Source organism: Hemicordylus capensis, chromosome 5 (assembly GCF_027244095.1).
Source record: "Hemicordylus capensis ecotype Gifberg chromosome 5, rHemCap1.1.pri, whole genome shotgun sequence".
Taxonomy (NCBI): domain Eukaryota; kingdom Metazoa; phylum Chordata; class Lepidosauria; order Squamata; family Cordylidae; genus Hemicordylus; species Hemicordylus capensis.
In genome coordinates, this window is record NC_069661.1 from 75,352,400 (window position 1) to 75,370,266 (window position 17,867).

Genomic DNA, 17,867 nt, shown 5'->3' on the forward strand with positions numbered 1-17,867 from the left:
ATCTTAGGCTGCATTGGTTAAGGCATGCCAGCTTCTCTAGTCTTAAATATAGCAAGGAGGATGTGGTGAGCAACATAGCTGACCTCACTTTTACTTGCTTAATCTAATGGATCAGTTATCTTTTTCTGCTGGATGTATCGACATTGGAAGGCCAGTAGCAAAGGCGACTTTTCCTGCTTGTACATCATTTCCAATGTATCTCAACTTTACAAAAGTAATTCCAGTTATTTAAAGTGCAAGAACTCATATAATTTCCCTTTAAAGAAAAGTGCAGCTATAGAATGGACTAAAGGTAGAATTGGTCCAGATATGAAACTTGCAGGGGCCTGGGACAGACAGACAGCAACAGAGACTATTCCTGTGGTACAAGGAAAACTGGATGGCTAGGCAAGAACAAAAAGAGCCAAAATGTACATGGCATTAAATGTGTGATAATTTGCTATCACACATTTGCTATCACACGTTTCCTCTTGAGTGAGCTTCCAAGGGGAAGGAAGGGAATATTTTCTTTTATATACCACCCATCCCAGAACTGCTCAGGGCAGTTCACATCCATATTTAGACTGTCCATTGGCACAACCAAACATTTAGGTCATTTGCTATGAGGAAATGACGAGAAAGGCAAAAATCCACATTCTGCTCAGCCATTCAAGGACATGGTAAGATTCCTCATCAACTGTATCCACCAGCAGTTAATCAATATTCATAAACAGCATAAGATAACCAAGGCACAAAAAGTGGGCGGATAGGAAGGCACGCCAAAAATCAAATGAACCTCTGTGGCTGTGGGCTTCTTATGTATGCTGCAGGCAGATGAACATGAGTTTCTTTCACTTCAATAGGTTCTTCATCTGGCCAGCTATTGACCCAAGGAGTAGGCTCATTAGAAGGGTGACACTACTCAACCCATCACATGGACCACCTCAACTAATGCGTCTGACATTCCCTCTTGTCTTGCATTAGGCATAAATTTCTCTCCAACAGGAAGCTGGGAAATACTGCTTTGATAAGGTTTTCTAAGTAGAAGACTGATATGCAGCTGTACTGACCACAGCAGTTTGTATTGGCCATAGCTCATTGGTAGAGCATCTGTTTTGTATGCAGCAGGTCCCAGGTTCAATCCCTGGCATCTCCAAGTAGGGCTGAGAAAGACTCCTGCTGAAACCTTGGACAGCTGCTGCCAGTCAGTGTAGGCAATACTGAGCTAGATGGCCCAGTGTTCTGACTCAGTAGAAGGCAGCTTCCTATGTCTCTATCACCTCTCTCTAAGTTTCTTTGTCCATTTTTCAACCAGTTTTCATACTAGTTAATGGTAAACAACTCTGAAGCTGGAGATGGTCCACAGCCACCAGACTAGTAGTCATTGATAGACCTGTCCGCCATGAATCTGTCTAAGCTATTCAAGATGGTGGCCATCACCACATCTCATGGCAACGAATTCCATAGATTAATTATGTGCTGTGCGAAAAAGTACTTCCTCTTGTCGGTCCTAAATCTCCCAACCTTCAGTTTCATGGGGTGACCCCTGGTTCTGTGTTGTGAGAGATGGAGAAAGATGTATCTCTGTCCACCCTCTCCACTCCATGCATAAATTTATACACCTCAATCATGTCTCCCCTTAGTCACCTCTTTTCCAGTGTAAAGAGCCCCAGATACTGTAGCCTAGCCTCATAAGGAAGGTGCTCCAGGCCCCTGATCATTTTGGTTGCCCTCTTCTGCACCTTTTCCAGTTCTACGATATCTTTCTTAAGACACGGTGACGTGTATGCAGTACTCCAGATGTGGCCGCACCATAGGTTTTTATAAGGGCATTATAATATAATATATAATTATAATATAATTATATACATTATAATATTCCTAGAATGGAATTATCCTTTTTCACAGCTGCCACACACTGAGATGACACCTTCAATGAGCTGTCCACCATGACCCCAAGATCTCTCTCCAAGTCAGTCACTGACAGCTCAGATCCCATCAGTGCATATGTGAAGTTAGTGTTTTTTGCCTAAATGTGCATCACTTTACACTTGCTTACATTGAACTGCATTTGCAATTTTGTTACTCACTCCCCATTTGGAGAGATCTTTTTGGAGCTGCTCACAATCTATTGTGGATTTCACTATCCTAAATAGTTAAGTGTCATCTGCAAATTTGGCCACCTTGCTGGTCACCCCAACTTCTAGATTGTATTTGAACATATTAAAGAGCACTTAATAAACTAATGTTACATATAATAGACATGGATTATTGCTTGGATTTCTATTTGTTGCTGGAGCAAATGTCACTTATAGATTTGTTATACTAAAAATCAGCAATTATAAATAAGCTAACAAATATTTAATTTAAAAATGTCTTAAGGTGATATAAAAAGTGATTGGGGATTAATTGTAATTTGAATGTATATATGCTATAAATCTAGCTTTATTCTAGATGTATTGTGCCTTCTTCATTATGTCTGCATTCAAAAAAGGATCCTTAACAGGATCATTTCCATTTAGATACACTCTGCTAATGGCACACTTTTTTAACCATCCTGAAACACCAAGGTTGTGGAAATCAGTTCAGACTTGCTTTCTGTATAGCACAGAGCACTCGATATTCTCAAGCATGGCAAATTGTTCCATTCAAGTTATTTCATGTGATATTAATATTTATTTGAAAAAATTGTTTCTGACATTTCCCATAGTGTTGCCAAGTAAATATATCTGTTCCTGGTTTAGCTATGCCTAAAAGAATTTTTCTTATGAGAAATTGCCATTGGGTACAAGGTACAAGAGAAGGTTATAAAATTACCTGCTGTTTTTAATATTTTAAAAATCTGGAGGAATTCAAACTTTATTCCTTAGATCTAATCTGGCTGCATGATAAGCTTTCCCAGCTCTCTCAGAAGTTACTAACCCACGCTAACCAGTTGGTAGGAATCAGAGTTGGAGGGAATATTGTAGATCAAACAGCCTGAAACAGCTGGATTTCTTAGACTGTATAGATTTAATTTAAGTGGACTTTGCAAGGGTTGCACTAGATAACCCAGAAGGCCTTTTCCAAACTGATGATTGCATGGAATGCCCTTCTAAATGCACTCTTAATATTCTTCCACTCTTTGTTTTAGCACCATCCTAGCATTGAGCTTGTGAATAATTTCACAATCTTGTGAATAATTTCACAATTATTAATATTAATATCCTATATATTATATTATGATTGAATACAATCCTAGCATTGAGCCACATCATTGTGAATAATACAACGATCCTTTCTGGTTCACCTCCCTGCAGCCTATATCACATAATCTATGAATTCTTATTTAATGCTCAGGGGTTTCAGTAACACACAGTTTATTGCAGGGACAAGTTGCAGCTGGAACCCTTTTTGACAGGCTACCTGAACTTTCTGGTACTGTTGTCAGTTTATTTTTGCCTTGCCTGGCCATTTTGTCTTTAAGTAACAACAAAGTTATATAACAACAAAATAATAAACAGCAATGTTTTCAGGATTTCCCATGATGAGAAGCACATCACATTAAAAAGTGAAAGTTGTCCTTTTGCTTTCTGGTCCTTTCCTGAAGAAAGGTATAGTTCTCCCCCTCCCTCCCCTTATTATTATTATTATTATTATTGTATGTAATGCAATACTAGTTCTAATGAAGAACAATCACTATGCACTGTGGGACTTATTCCCACGTGTGTATATCACATAACATCATTTATTGAGGTGGTTTTAAAATCTACCTTCTCAGATGAGAAGGTAGATTTGAAAACCACCTCAGTTTGAAAGTATTGTGACTGTTTCACACATTCAAGTCATCATATGGTGAATCTGCATGTGTGAACTCTTACGGCAATGGTGACAAGAGAAGTACAAGGAGCTTTATTTTCAAAAGATATGCATTGGACCTCCCATCACGATATTACTTGCTATGCATGTAGATGATTAATTGATAAATGAGCAAGTTAAATATTAAAATAATTGGTGATAATACCCAACAAACCATCTTAAAAGCTTTATCTGAAGGAAAAGATGGCCTAGATTGGCCATAGACACAGTGACATCTAAACTGAGAACACTTTCACACAGTACAATTTTGGAAGATGAGCCATTTTTGGAAGGGCGGTATAGAAATCAATCAATCAATCAATTAGAATTCTATCAAAACTCATAATTAAAGTAAGTTACAATCAAATCACAATGAAGTATCTATAGTAATTATAAACTAGCTGGATCATGTTCAACTAGCTTTTCAGTAAGACCTGTGCTAGTGCATGAGGAAAATGTCAGAATTATGTGTTTTTATTCTCAAGGGTTCCCTTGACATAAAAGCCATACAGCTTGCAGCTGTGAACTTACTCATGGAGAACACTGTGTTCCTTTGGTAGCAAAAACCCAACTCTGGAAGCGTACTTGTCTGCTGGTTTGGACTTGTATGTTTGAACTTGAACAAATGTAGGTTCAAAGTGCATGTTATATGTAGTGTGCTTAAGATATACCACTTCTGAAAGGCAGTTCTATGCCTGATGTTCACTAAATCCAAACAAGAACAGGTCATAACCAACTAAAAAAAAATCACAAAAAAGGGGGAGAGGAGAGCATTTGGGTTTACCAAAACTCTTACCTGTTACTGGGTATGACCAATTTGTGTCTTACAATGGAATAAAGGAGATATTATGCAGGAGACTGTGCCTGTAGAAAAATATTTCAGGTTTTATCAAGGCATGCTTGAGAAAAGGATGGCTGCTCCTTTTGGCTATTTACCCTTTGAAATATAAACACGAGCCATTACTTGGATGTCTCTTTACCACTGACCAGAATACATGCCTCCCTTGTAAGGGAATTGTATGTTACTTTAAGGCTGCAGTCCTATGCACACTTACTTGGGAGTATGTCCCTCTAAACACAGAGTGGAACTTATTTCAAAATAAATATGTCTGATTGCAATCAAGTGTTCCTGAAAACAGGTGGTTTAAATATGTGCTTATAAGCATGGTGGGAAGTACATCCTAAACATATACCAGACACGCCTAAAAATATACCAAAACTTTTGATGTGGTAGGTAGTACATATCTGAAACCATCTTATTTGTGCTTTGTACTGGGCTATAAAATATATTTCAAAAGGCATAAGTGGTAATCATCCATAACTCTCTAGAACAGGAAACATTCAACAGAGTGAGCAGCATGGAGATACATTTTCAACCAGGTACTAGATGTTATTTGTGAACATGAGAGTAACATTGGTGGTATTTGTGAACATGAAAGTACATAGAAATATATATGTCCATAGGTAAAGTAAAATGTGCCATCCAGTCGATTACGACAAGTACGCTTCCAGAGTTGGGTAAAAAAGTACTTTTTTTAAAAAAGCTTCTTTTATGAGAATTGGTATGTAAAACTGAGTTAGCTGTGTGATAACATCACACTAATCTGTGTTATGAGTTTAAATGTTAATCGTTTCTATGCATTTGGAAAATGCTGCCCCCCTCTCCTCTTTTAAAACTGTGGGAACGACTACACCGGTAGAAAGAGACGCTGAGGTGCCAAAGGCAGTATCCAGCATCCCCTGTGTCCGGCCGACCACAGGCACAGAATGAGGGCATAGCCATCAATCCACTTGAGTAAAAACATGTTGCACCACCTGTCTTCACAAATTCACCAAATAAAATAATCCAGCCCGCTTTCGCAACTGAAAAGGTGCTAGTAATTGTGAACGCCCGTGACGCTGCAACTTTAACAGCAGTAACCAGAAATCCCAAGTGATGGGAAGGGAAACAATTGGAGAGTATTACTGTCAGGTGACACACATGAAACTTTCAATAGCTTTTGTGTTGAGGAGGAGGGGCGTGACAGGCAGACAGGCTGGTAGGAGAAAAGCCACATTGTGCTTCGTAATTGACTGTTAATTGGTCCCAAACACTCCCTTTTCCCCAAGTTGTCTTGGCAGATTCAGCAGCCTGGCAGATGACGGGAGTTCGTTCTAGATGCTGAATACAAGTTGATGGCTAGGGAGACGCTTTTTCTCTGAGGCATTTTGCTCCCTACCTTCCCTGGGAGATCACAAACGAAAGCCCCAGGCAAAAGATAAAGCGTGTGCACATATGCGATTTGTGTAGGGGGCGAAGGGAGACGGATCATCCTAGTGGTTGCTGCTGTCGTGTGTTATTTTTGGACATCCCCAGCATTCCTCCCCGACGCACACCCTCGGCTTCCCAGCCCCCAGCTCCTGCATGCTCTCTGCGAGCGCGTACACACAAATACTCGCTCCTCCTGGGGAGCAATAACAAGAGCAACAAGTTGGCCGCACGCCAGAGGACTTCAGCTCGCCTTCCTCGCTGCCAGCAGCCTTTGTTCTTGCTTGGGAATCAGTCCGAACTCCTCGCAGGCGAGCGTCTTCCCTCGTTTGCTGCTGCTGCTACTACGACTCGTAAGTGGTTGCAAATACGACAAGCTCAGCTGTCTATTAATTTTCTCTCTCTTCTGGTCTGCAGCTAGGCTGAATTTAGAGCAGCAAGGGAGCCAGAGTTGCAGATAGCCTGAGAACTAAGGAGGCCTAAAGCTCAGCCGGCTGTGTGTGTGGGGTGGGGTGGGGGGGCTGGGATAGATGCGGCGGGGGGGGGGGCGCTTGTCCTCTGTACCACAGTGGTTATATTGTATTCAGAGAGTGATGGACTTTAGGTGCAGGGGGTGGAAAATGCACCCCATGCGTTTGTTTTTGTGACTGATAATCTCTGTGCTGAGTGATAAACGTCTCGACTGTTTCTCTAAAGAGTTCCCCCCCCCCTTTCCTTGTCCCTTTGTCTGCCTCTCGCCCTTCGAGGCAGAAAAAGAAAGAATGCAAGGATTTTGCTAAACCCCCAAAGTACCTCTCTTGTACTGAAAGGGCTTTATTATGGGGCTCTGTGTGGTAAGCTTGTTGGTCTTCACCTAGTTCTTTAAAAGCACAGCTTTTACTGAGAGCAATCTAATTCCTGAAGTCCTATGAGGTGTTGAGTATGATTCTACCTGGGCCACGAGGATTATTCTGTCTGGCACAAGTAACGGGAAAATTGAGCATGACAGTAGTTCAGTTCATATGATCAGTGAGGGTATTCTTCTCCCCGCCCCTCTGTCTGCCTCCACAGAGCTATGCTCTATGCAGACAACAAATAGGTCACTTCTTTGAACGGTCTTCATTCATTCGCAAACCTCTGTTTTTGCACTCCTAAAACTGAATTCAATAACTCCTTATATGTAGCTTAAAAGCCAGTGCTGGTGTAGGTACCAATATGTCTGAGCATGTACCATCCTTTATGGACTACAGATACAGGAGGGGAATGCTTGTTCACCGTTTTTAAATATATCCTAGAGTTACACCAACAAACAAGCAACTACAAGCACAATCCAGCCAAACTGATGTATACTGTGTTGTCTGATTTCAATAGGAGAGAATGGAGTCCATGCTTAACTTTCCTATTGAGGTCAATGAGGCTTCAAAATGCTGAACTTGTCTAGATCTTGTATTAAGACAAGGAGGAAAGAATGAAATGATGGAAATACGTTTCTGCTAGATTAGAACTTATTTATTCATTCATTTATTCATTTATTCATTCATTCATTTATTTTCTATACTGCCCTTTCAAAAATGGCTTAAGGCAGTTTACACAGAGAAATAATAAATAATATGGATCCCTGTCCCCAAAGGGCTCACAATCTAAAAAGAACGATAAGATAGACACCAGCAACAGTCACTGGAGGTACTGTGCTGGAGGTGGATAGGGCCAGTTACTCTCCCCCTGCTAAATAAAAGAAAATCACCATGTTAAAAGGTGCCTCTTTGCCAAGTTAACAGGGGTTAATTACTCTTCTTAGTTGTCACCCAGTAAATAAAACCGTTGTTTCTGGTTTGCTTTGTGTTGAAGAAAAAAAGTTGTAAGTCATGCAAGCTTTCTATAAAACCAGACTATAATATTCATTTAAATATTTCACAATACTTAACTTTACTACTTTGACAGCTAAGCTGCATCTGTGAAATAAGAACTCTGCTTTAGGAAGAACTTGCTTTTCTCCATAGTTCTAACCAAGTCTGAATAATTCTGGCATCCTCTGTTGGTCAGTGCACATGGTGAACAAGTGTTCTATTAATCTAATCAATTGCTTGCTAATGAAAATCTTGAGTTCCCATAGAATGTGTATGGAGCTTAAAAAATTTCCCTTTTCAGCATGATGCTGACTTTCTTTCTCACCAGCAAATTGTCAACATTGCATTGGGAAATACATCTCCTCTTCCATGCTGTTGTTTAGTCTATTTATAAAATAGAATTCACTCAGTTGGAACTGGAGACTTCAACTACCAAAGATTCCAGTTCAGAGCTAAAATTGGAGTGGTCTTTTCTGGAATCTTGCTCTCCTACCAATACCATTATATCCTGTAATATTTTAAATTACTTGGTTTCCAGAGATGCAATATTGTGTCATTTATGGCATGATGAATCTACTGCATTTCTCCTGCCTTTAAAAAAAAGTGTATTAATTTCCAAGAACTGATCTTGATAGAGCTGGAAAGGACTAGAAAATCATATTGCATGAAATTCACATTCCCCTTTGCACAACTTCCCCATACACTTATCTCCTGCAGACTTCCATAGTGTATGCGTCATATGATAAATGAAAGGCATGATATGTACGAAGTGTGTACTAAGGTAAATAAAGAGAAAACAACTCCTTGATAAGGCAAAGATATAGGCAAGTGGTGGGTGACGTGGGGAAAAGCAGGGTCACCAGGAGTTCTGGGAATCTTTTCCTGACCTGATATATAGTGTTCATTTATACCTCCAGAATGAAACAAACAAATGTACAGAGCCCCAAAATAAATTATAATGGGTACAGACCATCCTATTCAACTTCATCTCATTTGTGATGGGTGCACTTACACAGATAAGCCTGACCTAAAACTTATGTTTGAACTGTTGCAACTCAGGGTAGAAATATTGCTCTTTTTGGGAATATATTTTGTTTTTTTAAAAACAATGTTTTGTTTTTCTTGAGCATTGGATTTATTAAAACACAGCATTTGACACATTAACATGGGTAATCGCACAGATTTTCCAAATGCAGTGTCGATGTTCTGGGACCAGATGCTATGCAACCGTTAGTGGTCTACACTTGCAATGCTTAATTATTAATTGTTTGAATGATTTACTTTAAATGTACTTGTAGAGAATTAACTCGCCATTTCATATTAAACTTCTGGGTGCATATTGGGACTGCTCTTAAGAAATGTTGGTAATCTTCCTACAAAATGTCAAGTACCTATGTAGTCCAGAGATTCTAATGCCTGTGTTTGCAGCTCATTTGTAGAGTTCAGCCAATTGTTTTTGACCCTGCAAATTTTGGGGTTAAGTGATGGGCCTCCTGTCATATTCAGCATGTTTGGCCCACTTTTGAGGGTATGCTTGTCCCATTTGGAAATGACATTGTAGCACAATGCTGACTTACAGAAGTGGGTATTGCCTACAGAATCATGGATTTACTACAGAAGCATATCTTGGTTGTATCTGCTGAATTCTGAAAATTCCAGCAGCAGGAATGGGTTGTTAGGGTAAACTGGCAGAACACTGTCAACCTAGATATAAACTATTTTTTAAGTTCAGTATTGTCAAATTACAAAAGGTCTTGGTGGGATTGTTCAGGGGAAATAATTTAAAAGGGTATTACTGGAATATATGAAGTTTAACTTGCATATACATCACATGAGAGCCCACAACATTTTTATAGCATGCGTGTGAGGAGAGGTTATTTAAAAAAAAAAAATCAGAATGTGGCTAGGTCAATTTTGTGTACTGATTGGCTGCTCCAAATATAGATGGGTTTAAGAATACAAAACCATCTTTGAATGATGTAATTAACCAGTCTCTCTGCCAGCTGATTGTGGTATTTGTGTGTTGCAGTATAGACAACCCCCACACCCCCAAAGCACCCTGGTGTCTGGCATTATCCAGCAGCTGTAGTTTGTGGTACCTTGTGGTGACTTTACAACAGTTCAGATTCTTTCCGCTTGGACTGATTTGAGCTATGATGTCATTTTATAACTTCAAGGCTTTATACTGTAAGGGATTCTGTTATGGATGTGACTCTTAACCCTGGGGAAGTGGAAGCTGCCCCAGAAGTCCGTTCTAGCACCATTCTGTCTACCCAGGCACATTCCATTGCTTAGAGATTCAACCACCAAATGACTTTGTGGTTGGAGTACTTCAGAGCTGGTTAAATATGTCTTTTAAAAAGAGAATATGGGCACAGTACAACATGCATTTTAAGAAAATACCATTTTTGTGTGTGTTATTTCTTATAGAGACCACATGGCTCCAATTTCCATTTTTTTAAAAACACGGAAATATTTGGCTAGACCATTTGAAATAAATTTCTTAATTGCCTCGAGGGAGTGAGTTTGAATTATGGTAGACGGTTCGATTCAAGTTGATAGAAACTTTAAGGGTGATTCCAGACATAAGATTTTTTGGATGTCATATACCCAGCCTAAAAAAGCCACATGAGCAAGGGGCCCTTGTGTATGCTGAAGGGAGGAGATCTGGTCTTGTGCTAGCAAACATTGAATTGACCCATTTGCTAAGCAGGGTCCATCCTGGTTTGCATTTGAATGGGAGCATTGTAAGAAATTCCCCTCTGGGAAGAGCATCTGAATGCTTTATTGCAAAAGATTCCAAGTTCCCTCCAAGATAGGGCTGACTCCTGCCTGCAACTTGGAGAAGTCACTGCCAGTCCGTGAAGACAATACTGAGCTAGATAGACCAAAGCTTCCTGTAGAAAATAAGCAGTTCAGGAGAAGAGTTCTGGCCCAGCTGGACTTACCTCTCTTCTACTTGCGACTCATCTTATGTGAGGAACATCCAGAAATGTATAGCTTCATTATTCTGGGAAGAGGGCATGTTCCACAGAAGGCTGGTTTGGATGATACTCTGATGTAACCCATTAAACACTAGGGGGAAGAGTATAGGCACATATTCGGTCTGCTGTTGTGCTGCTGCCTAATTATGTGGGGCTAGCTTAAAACAACTACAGGGCCCTGTGGTCGCCAGGAGTCAACACTGACTCAACAGCACACTTTACCTTTAGCTTATGCAAACTGCCTTGCAACTCATGGTTTGTAGAATTAAAGCTGCACAATGAGGGACTGTTAGATGAGCCATCCCTCCTTATATGATTGGGCAGCGGTGTGATGAATCGGTGGAAGAGGTGTATGCTTGCACTTCACCCCTGTGCATTTCTGTTTAAGCATTCAGAGCAGTCTGAAAACTTTACTTCAGCAGTTTGAGAGCTGCTACAGCATGTCACTTCTCACACACATCTGGGAAATACAGGGAACATCCCCAGGCCATTCAGAGTTAGATCCCTGCCAGGGCCTACCTTGGGCCTGCAGCTGTGACCTTGGTTAGGTAGCTGCTCTGATAACTTCCCCAGTTAGAGGAGCAGGAGACTGTAATGGGGAAAAGGAGGTGGCAGTGGGAAAGGGTGAGAGAACAAGCAGGGAAGGGGTGAGAGTAATGGGCTCTGTTGTGGTTAATGCAGGATTATAGTATGAGCCAATATCCCCCAGCATCACTGACTTGTCTGTGAGCCCACAGAGTGTGGCCAAACTGGGAGGCATAGTACACAGTTTTGACTACAAGCATTCTAAAAACAGAAAGCGGATAATAAAGTGGACACAAAGCACATTATTTCAAACTACCAAAGCAGATGAACCAAGTCCATATCCTCCAACACTTTGCAGATAAACATATGGGTACGCTTGTAACAACCCATACCAATATGTGCTGTCCAACCCCTGAGTTTACATTGCTTGAAGGCTGGATTCCATCCACTATGCATTGCATAGTGCCTTAAGTGTTGTACACCCACTGGGAATTTTGCTGCCATTATCTGCTTGTGTATAGCAGGTATCTTTGAAATCCTGATAGCCTTAAGTTAGTGTTCTTCATTATAAGCCTCGAGGACCAGTGGTGGCCTCTATCAACCTGTGTGGCTTCTTGACTTATTGGGCCTGTGTGAAGCTTCAGCCAGACCTGAATATTCTGCATAGCCCCCTGGTACCATGTGGAGATGACCATTCTCACCATGCAATACTGTGCTTTGTCCAGCCCTGGGAGGGGGCAGCTCCTTTATGGGAAACTGAGTCCTCTTGAGCCCCTGTACCATCTTGGAAGTCATACACAGTGTATTCCCCATAGAACTCTTAAGAGAGATCTCTATCCCTCTTAAAGGGGCCTCCCAGCACTGAAGAAAGCACAGTGCAGAGGTCTGCACGTTGAAAAATGGCTCACTTGAAGGTTTTTTGACAGAGTGCTGGCCCAAGGATTGGTGCCACCCCAGGCAAAGCCATTGGGTGGGCAAGCATTCCCTGTCACCTGACTGGCCACCCACTTGCTCTCCTCGCATCTTTCGTCCCCAGTCCTACCACTGTCGGCTGCTTTTGGGCAGTTGGCCTGCTGTGGCTCATCATAATGACACTGCTGTGCAACACAGCAGTGTGGTTATAATGTGTTACAGTAGGCCCACTGTCCAGAAGCAGCTGCCAGCAGCAGGAGCGGTGGGTGAAGCTGGCAAGAACAAGTGGGCAGTGGGGCAACAGGGATGAGGAGCACCTGCTTGGCCACCTGCCACTCACTCCGACAACGAAAGGAGGTGCGGGGGTTGAGGGCAGTGGCACGCGATACAGGCCGTCAGTGCCCGGGGTCCCTCTTGCTGCCTAGTGGACAGACTGGCCCTGGGCCCTCACTTGAAAGATAGTGAAGATCACTGCTCTGAGTAAAAAGAGGCAGCCTTCAGCAATACTGAATATTCCTGTACATTGTACTTTTTGATTGTTGGCATATCTTTAGCTTTGTAGTGGAAGAGTGAAATGATTGCTTACTCAAACTAAAAAAAATTTGTTTCTGTCCCATATATTACTTCAGAACTTTCTGTTCTATGCATAATACATTAATTACATAATAAAAGATGGAAGGCACTCTCAAATACCTGACAACCACTGGCAAACTCACAATTCTAACCTGTCTTCATACTGAGCACCACAAAATTGTAGGAATTATTACCAATAAAATGTTGTGGTGGTCCAATCTAGCCTGAAATGTACACGTTTTAAAATCATGTTAAAGATGCATCTTTTAACATTTGTCCAGAGTTTGACAAATGGTCCCTATTCCCCTTAGCTTAGGCTTTTCTCTGCTGATTGAATTACTTGGGGTGGGGAAATTCAACTCCCTTAGCCACTGTTTTTAGAAGGCGGGGGACATCATCTACCTAAAACTGAAGGATGTCAAAAGTAGAGTTCATGGATTTTCATTAGGGGCCCTCTCCCCAGTATGGTTCTTGTTTAAACTAGAGTGAATATCCCTTTGTGACTGACCCATTTTAAATATTATTATTATTATTTTGCTTTAAATTTATTTTAATGACAGGCACACAAATCTGGCTATTTTGGGGGCACTAGAAATTGCTCCATTGGAAGCCACAGATAGTCTCAAAAACCATCATCAGCTCCTTTAGGCAGGTTGAAAGACACGGCTTTCTGCCAAATCGATTCCTGTGGTGATTTGAGTGCACAGAGATTGCAAATAATGAGTCCAACTTGCTGCTAGTGGGCCAAGAGTGAAATCTTAATGGGCAGTATGAAGCCGTCATAGTCTATATTTGTGGTACCTAATACATGGTTTCCACAAATATTCTATTTTAAATTCTGACAAGCGCTGTAGCTATATTTGTCAGTCTTTTACTTCAGCTGCATACTTCTAAAAGCCTGGCGGTCACCATTTAATGTTTTTCATTACCCCTATTGAATATGTTTTGTTTAGAGGCTCCCCCCACTTTTTCCCCCTGAGGGGTCAAAATGCTGCACCTTCAACTAAAGTGGTTGGTCAAGACTGTTTCTAGAGTATGAGCCTGTGGGAAGTATTTCTATTTGTTAAAATTTTGTAAAGTGCTAGAAATTTTAGATGCTCTTATAAATTGCTCTGCTGAGCCTTCAGATAGCTTCTTATTCATAAAAGCATGTAACTGCCTAGAGACTTCGGTAGTGGGTGGTATACAAATATGCTAAATACTTAATTCTCTTAGCCAGCCACCAACCATGCATGGGGATGTGGCAAGGCTTTGTGTGCCAGCGAGGGAGGCACCTGGTTGGCAGGATGCCGGTTGGCTGATGTTCATCTGACTGAAAACTAATGGCAGCGAGGAGAGGCAAGCGAGGCGGCGGCAGGCCCAGTCGTGTTGGGGAGGTGGAGGCGGCGAGCCCAGCCACAGCAGGGAGGCAGAAGCGGCAGTCCCAGCAGTGGCGGTGAGGCGATGGCAGTGGCTGGCAATGGCTGCTGTGAGGAGGAGGTGCAGAGGAGGCAGGCCCAGGCGAGGTGGTGGCTGGCAGCTGCAGTGAGGAGGCGGGCGTCAGGAGATGGCGGCAGCAACCTTGGGCAGGGAGTGGGGGGGGAAGCGGCATGGGGGAATGGGAGGGAGAAGCGGGCGGGCATTGGGACCAGAGACTGGGGCAGAAGCTGGGAGGGAGGGCTTGGGAGGAAGGGAGTGGGGCTGAATGTGCAACACCTGTTGGAGGCTGGGGTGGAAGGGAAACGGGTGGTGGGGCTTCCCCTTTCACCGCCTGGGAGGAGGAACGGTGGTTGCGGGGCCCTTTTTGGCCACCCTCTCGGAGATGCTCTGTGCAGGTGGTGGGAGGGAGGGAGGAGAGGAATGGAAGCGGGGGAGGCCAAGAGAGACCGGGGCAGGGGGGAAGGTGAGGGGCGAATAGCCGGCCCCAAAGAGCACAGAGGTGCTCTGTACGGGGTTGGCTAGTGCTAAATAAATAAACATATGCAAGGATGTTGAAGTTTGGTCACTCAGAATCGGGGTTTTCAACCTTGTGTCCTCGGATGTTGTTGGACTGCAGTTTCTATCCTCTCCAGCCATGATGCCCAAAAGGCAGGTTATTGGTAATCGGTAATCAATAATAAGATACTTATACTACCTGTGTCTCATCAGTAGGTCTGTGCAAATATTTGGTTTCAAATATCCAAAGTCAAATAACGCATGAAGCCCCCTGGCACTATACAGAGTCAACCAGTCCCACTGTTCATCTCAACACAATACTGTGCTTTCCCCAGAGCCCCTTAAAGAGGAACTTTTCCCTATAGGGAAGTTATAGAAATTACCCTACTTCCCAGCACTCTCCACATCTTTCCCAGATGTTGCTGGAAATGGCAAAGTGCCATTTCTCTTTATGAGGCTGGTGTTGGAGAAAAGGACAACTACACAGCGGTAAGTAAGTGGTAGGACTAGTCAACATTGTGCGGATATTCACTTTTGGATATTTGGAGCCCAATACTGGCAAAGGCCTAGTTCTCAGCTCTTTCGAATTGAAGAGAGATGATGGGTTAGAAAAATATTGGTGTGTGTGACTTATGGCTGTTTCTAATATTAAAATATAATACAAAATGAGGAACAATTAATTGGATAAGAGCTCATTTTCTTGCTAGAAAGGTGATATCACTATTGGCTTTAATCATTTATTTGCCTAGTCTTCCTTTAAATAGTCCTCCTGTAGACACTCCTGTCACTCTTCAAAAACAAATCAATGCCTTAAGCTTTATAATCTGCCTTATAATAACAGAGTAAAAGCAGTCCACATCCTATTGCAATCTGTGGCAAAACTCCCATTGATTTTAACAGCTCTGGATTGCACCCAAAGTAACCATATAGCATACTGGAAAGGAAGGGAATTCAGAGGAAAACAGTTCTTATAAGTGTACTTTATTTCTTCCAGGTCATTAAAGGGAGCAAAAGTATACAATACCCAAAACAACTCAGCCATTTGTGTCAAAAATATCCCTTTTTGACTAAATTGCAAAAAGAGAGGGGAAAGTTAATGCAATATACTTTAAGTATGTATTAAACAAGTAAGCTGGAAAGAAGCCACAATAAACAGAAACCAAATTAAACTATTTAGAGAAGGAAAATGCTTTTCTAATGAATTGAGAGTAGATTGGAGCCCTCCATTTTCTCCAGAGTCCTACAGGCATAAATAATGGCAAACATCTAAAACAGTGTCATGAAGATCTTGGAGGAGGCTCTCTTTTTTTAAACGTTTTATTCATTAGACAACATGGGCTTGTCTACACCATTTGTTTATGGAGTGTTAGTGCCAGTTTCAAGATGCTCTGGTGTGCATAACTAGCAGCAGCAGCCCTGAAAATATCTAAGAACCAGAGATCAACAAATTTAGACTTAGCTCACTAGCCAGACACTCTCTGTAGTTGCCACCAATTCCCTCTCTTCCCTTAGATACTTTTCTAGCATGTACGTACACACACACGTATGTCTTACGAAAGAAGTGGGTTTTCAGTTATTTGCACTGTGTTATGAAGATGGTAAGAAACAGTAGGAGCTGTTCTCCTGCTCAGAAAACTCCAGCTGTTTCTTACATTCTCAAAAATGGCAGTGGAGATGAGACCTCTGGTGAGATCTTTGTGGTGGTGTGCATCCTGCTCATCAGAGGGCTTTGGGCACTCACCCACTGCTGGAAAGTAGTTTTATAAGCCTGATGGAAACTGATCAAGTGTTGCAATGCAACAGAAACTGAGGGCAGAAACAAACCACATTTAAGCTCTTTAAAGTTTCATTGATTTTAGTGGGAGAACTAAGAGTTTTAAAATCAATTTGATTTGATTGGGGTTTGTTAAAATAAAGTGTAACTAACTAAAAAGGATAAGTTTAAAATCTTCCTGTGATTGAAGAATTAAATGGTAATAGTGGTATATATTAACAGTGTCAATTGTTAACTTGTAAACCAAACAGAGATGAAAGTTTGGGATGGTATACAAATATATTAAAATAGCTCCTCCCGTCCTGGCTAATCAAGAACAAACATGCTTATCCAGCAGCTTTAAACATAACTTGAAGCCTGAAGAAGTTTATATACATACACACCATATTTACTGTGTTTTCCAACATGATTTATCACTTAAAACTATTGTTGCTGCTATTCTAATTTTTATTTTTATTTTTTGGCTGGTGTACAGGAGATATTCAGTAAGAAGGTTTTAGCAGTAACTTCTACTTTGTGACTGGGTTTCTTTTCCATATGCTTCACTAGGAAACGCAGCTGCTAGGTAACTTTAAAAAAATGCTTATGGTCTGTGTGCATGATTTCCTTTTAGGATTAACAGAAGTAGCATGTATTTTAAAAAGATGACAGCAGTACCTAAGCACCACCCCCCATAATACATGTAAATGGCTGTAATTTACTGCCAGCCAAGCAATATGAGTAGTAGGCCATTCATGTGATCTTTGTTCCCTTCACTATGCTGGGTGGTAACTCCTTTTAAAAAAACTACTACTACCCTGAATAGCTTTATGGCTAATAATATCAGTAATTCTATATGTTTAGGATCAAATTTAATTCTACAGAGCATAATAATGAAAAGGAGGGTGGTCTTGGAGTTAAAATGCAGAAGTTGGTCAGATTTGGGGGTTCTGTTTAAGTCTTCCTTGCCATCAGCATGAAACAAACGGCTTACCTTCTGCTGTTCTCTTGAGAGAAGTATAATAAGAAAACTTACTTTCTAAGGCATCTCTTGAAGGGCAGTGAGATCCCCAAATGGAATATTATATATAACCTCAACATTTTTTCTGTGTCTAATGATACCAGCAGGCTAATGTGGTTGAGATTCACCAAAGCATATTGCAAGGGAAGTAGATCTGACACCTTCCCCAAAATCGGTTACCTATCAGAAGTTGGGTGAAATGGAGGAATAAGGCTCACCACCTTGAAGTTCTCAAGAAGCAGGGGCGTAGCTATAATTGAACGAAAGGGTTCAAAGAACACAGGCCCCCAGCTCC

General features: G+C 41.5%; 1 protein-coding gene across 7 annotated transcripts in view; it reads left to right on the top strand.

Annotated features, from left to right (window-relative positions):
* PALLD (palladin, cytoskeletal associated protein) overlaps nucleotides 1–17,867 on the top strand; it is a 329,355-nt gene that overhangs the window by 88,074 nt on the left and 223,414 nt on the right. Inside the window, exon 1 of one of the 7 annotated variants that reach the window (XM_053257740.1) lies at nucleotides 5,030–5,046. The exons of 5 other annotated variants lie outside the window; for them this stretch is intronic. In XM_053257740.1, the coding sequence (XP_053113715.1) occupies nucleotides 5,042–5,046 (5 nt within the window). In that variant the 5' untranslated portion in view covers nucleotides 5,030–5,041. Of the gene's footprint in view, nucleotides 1–5,029; nucleotides 5,047–5,836; nucleotides 6,418–17,867 lie in introns of those variants that run through there. One more of the 7 variants, XM_053257741.1, reaches the window with a different exon arrangement.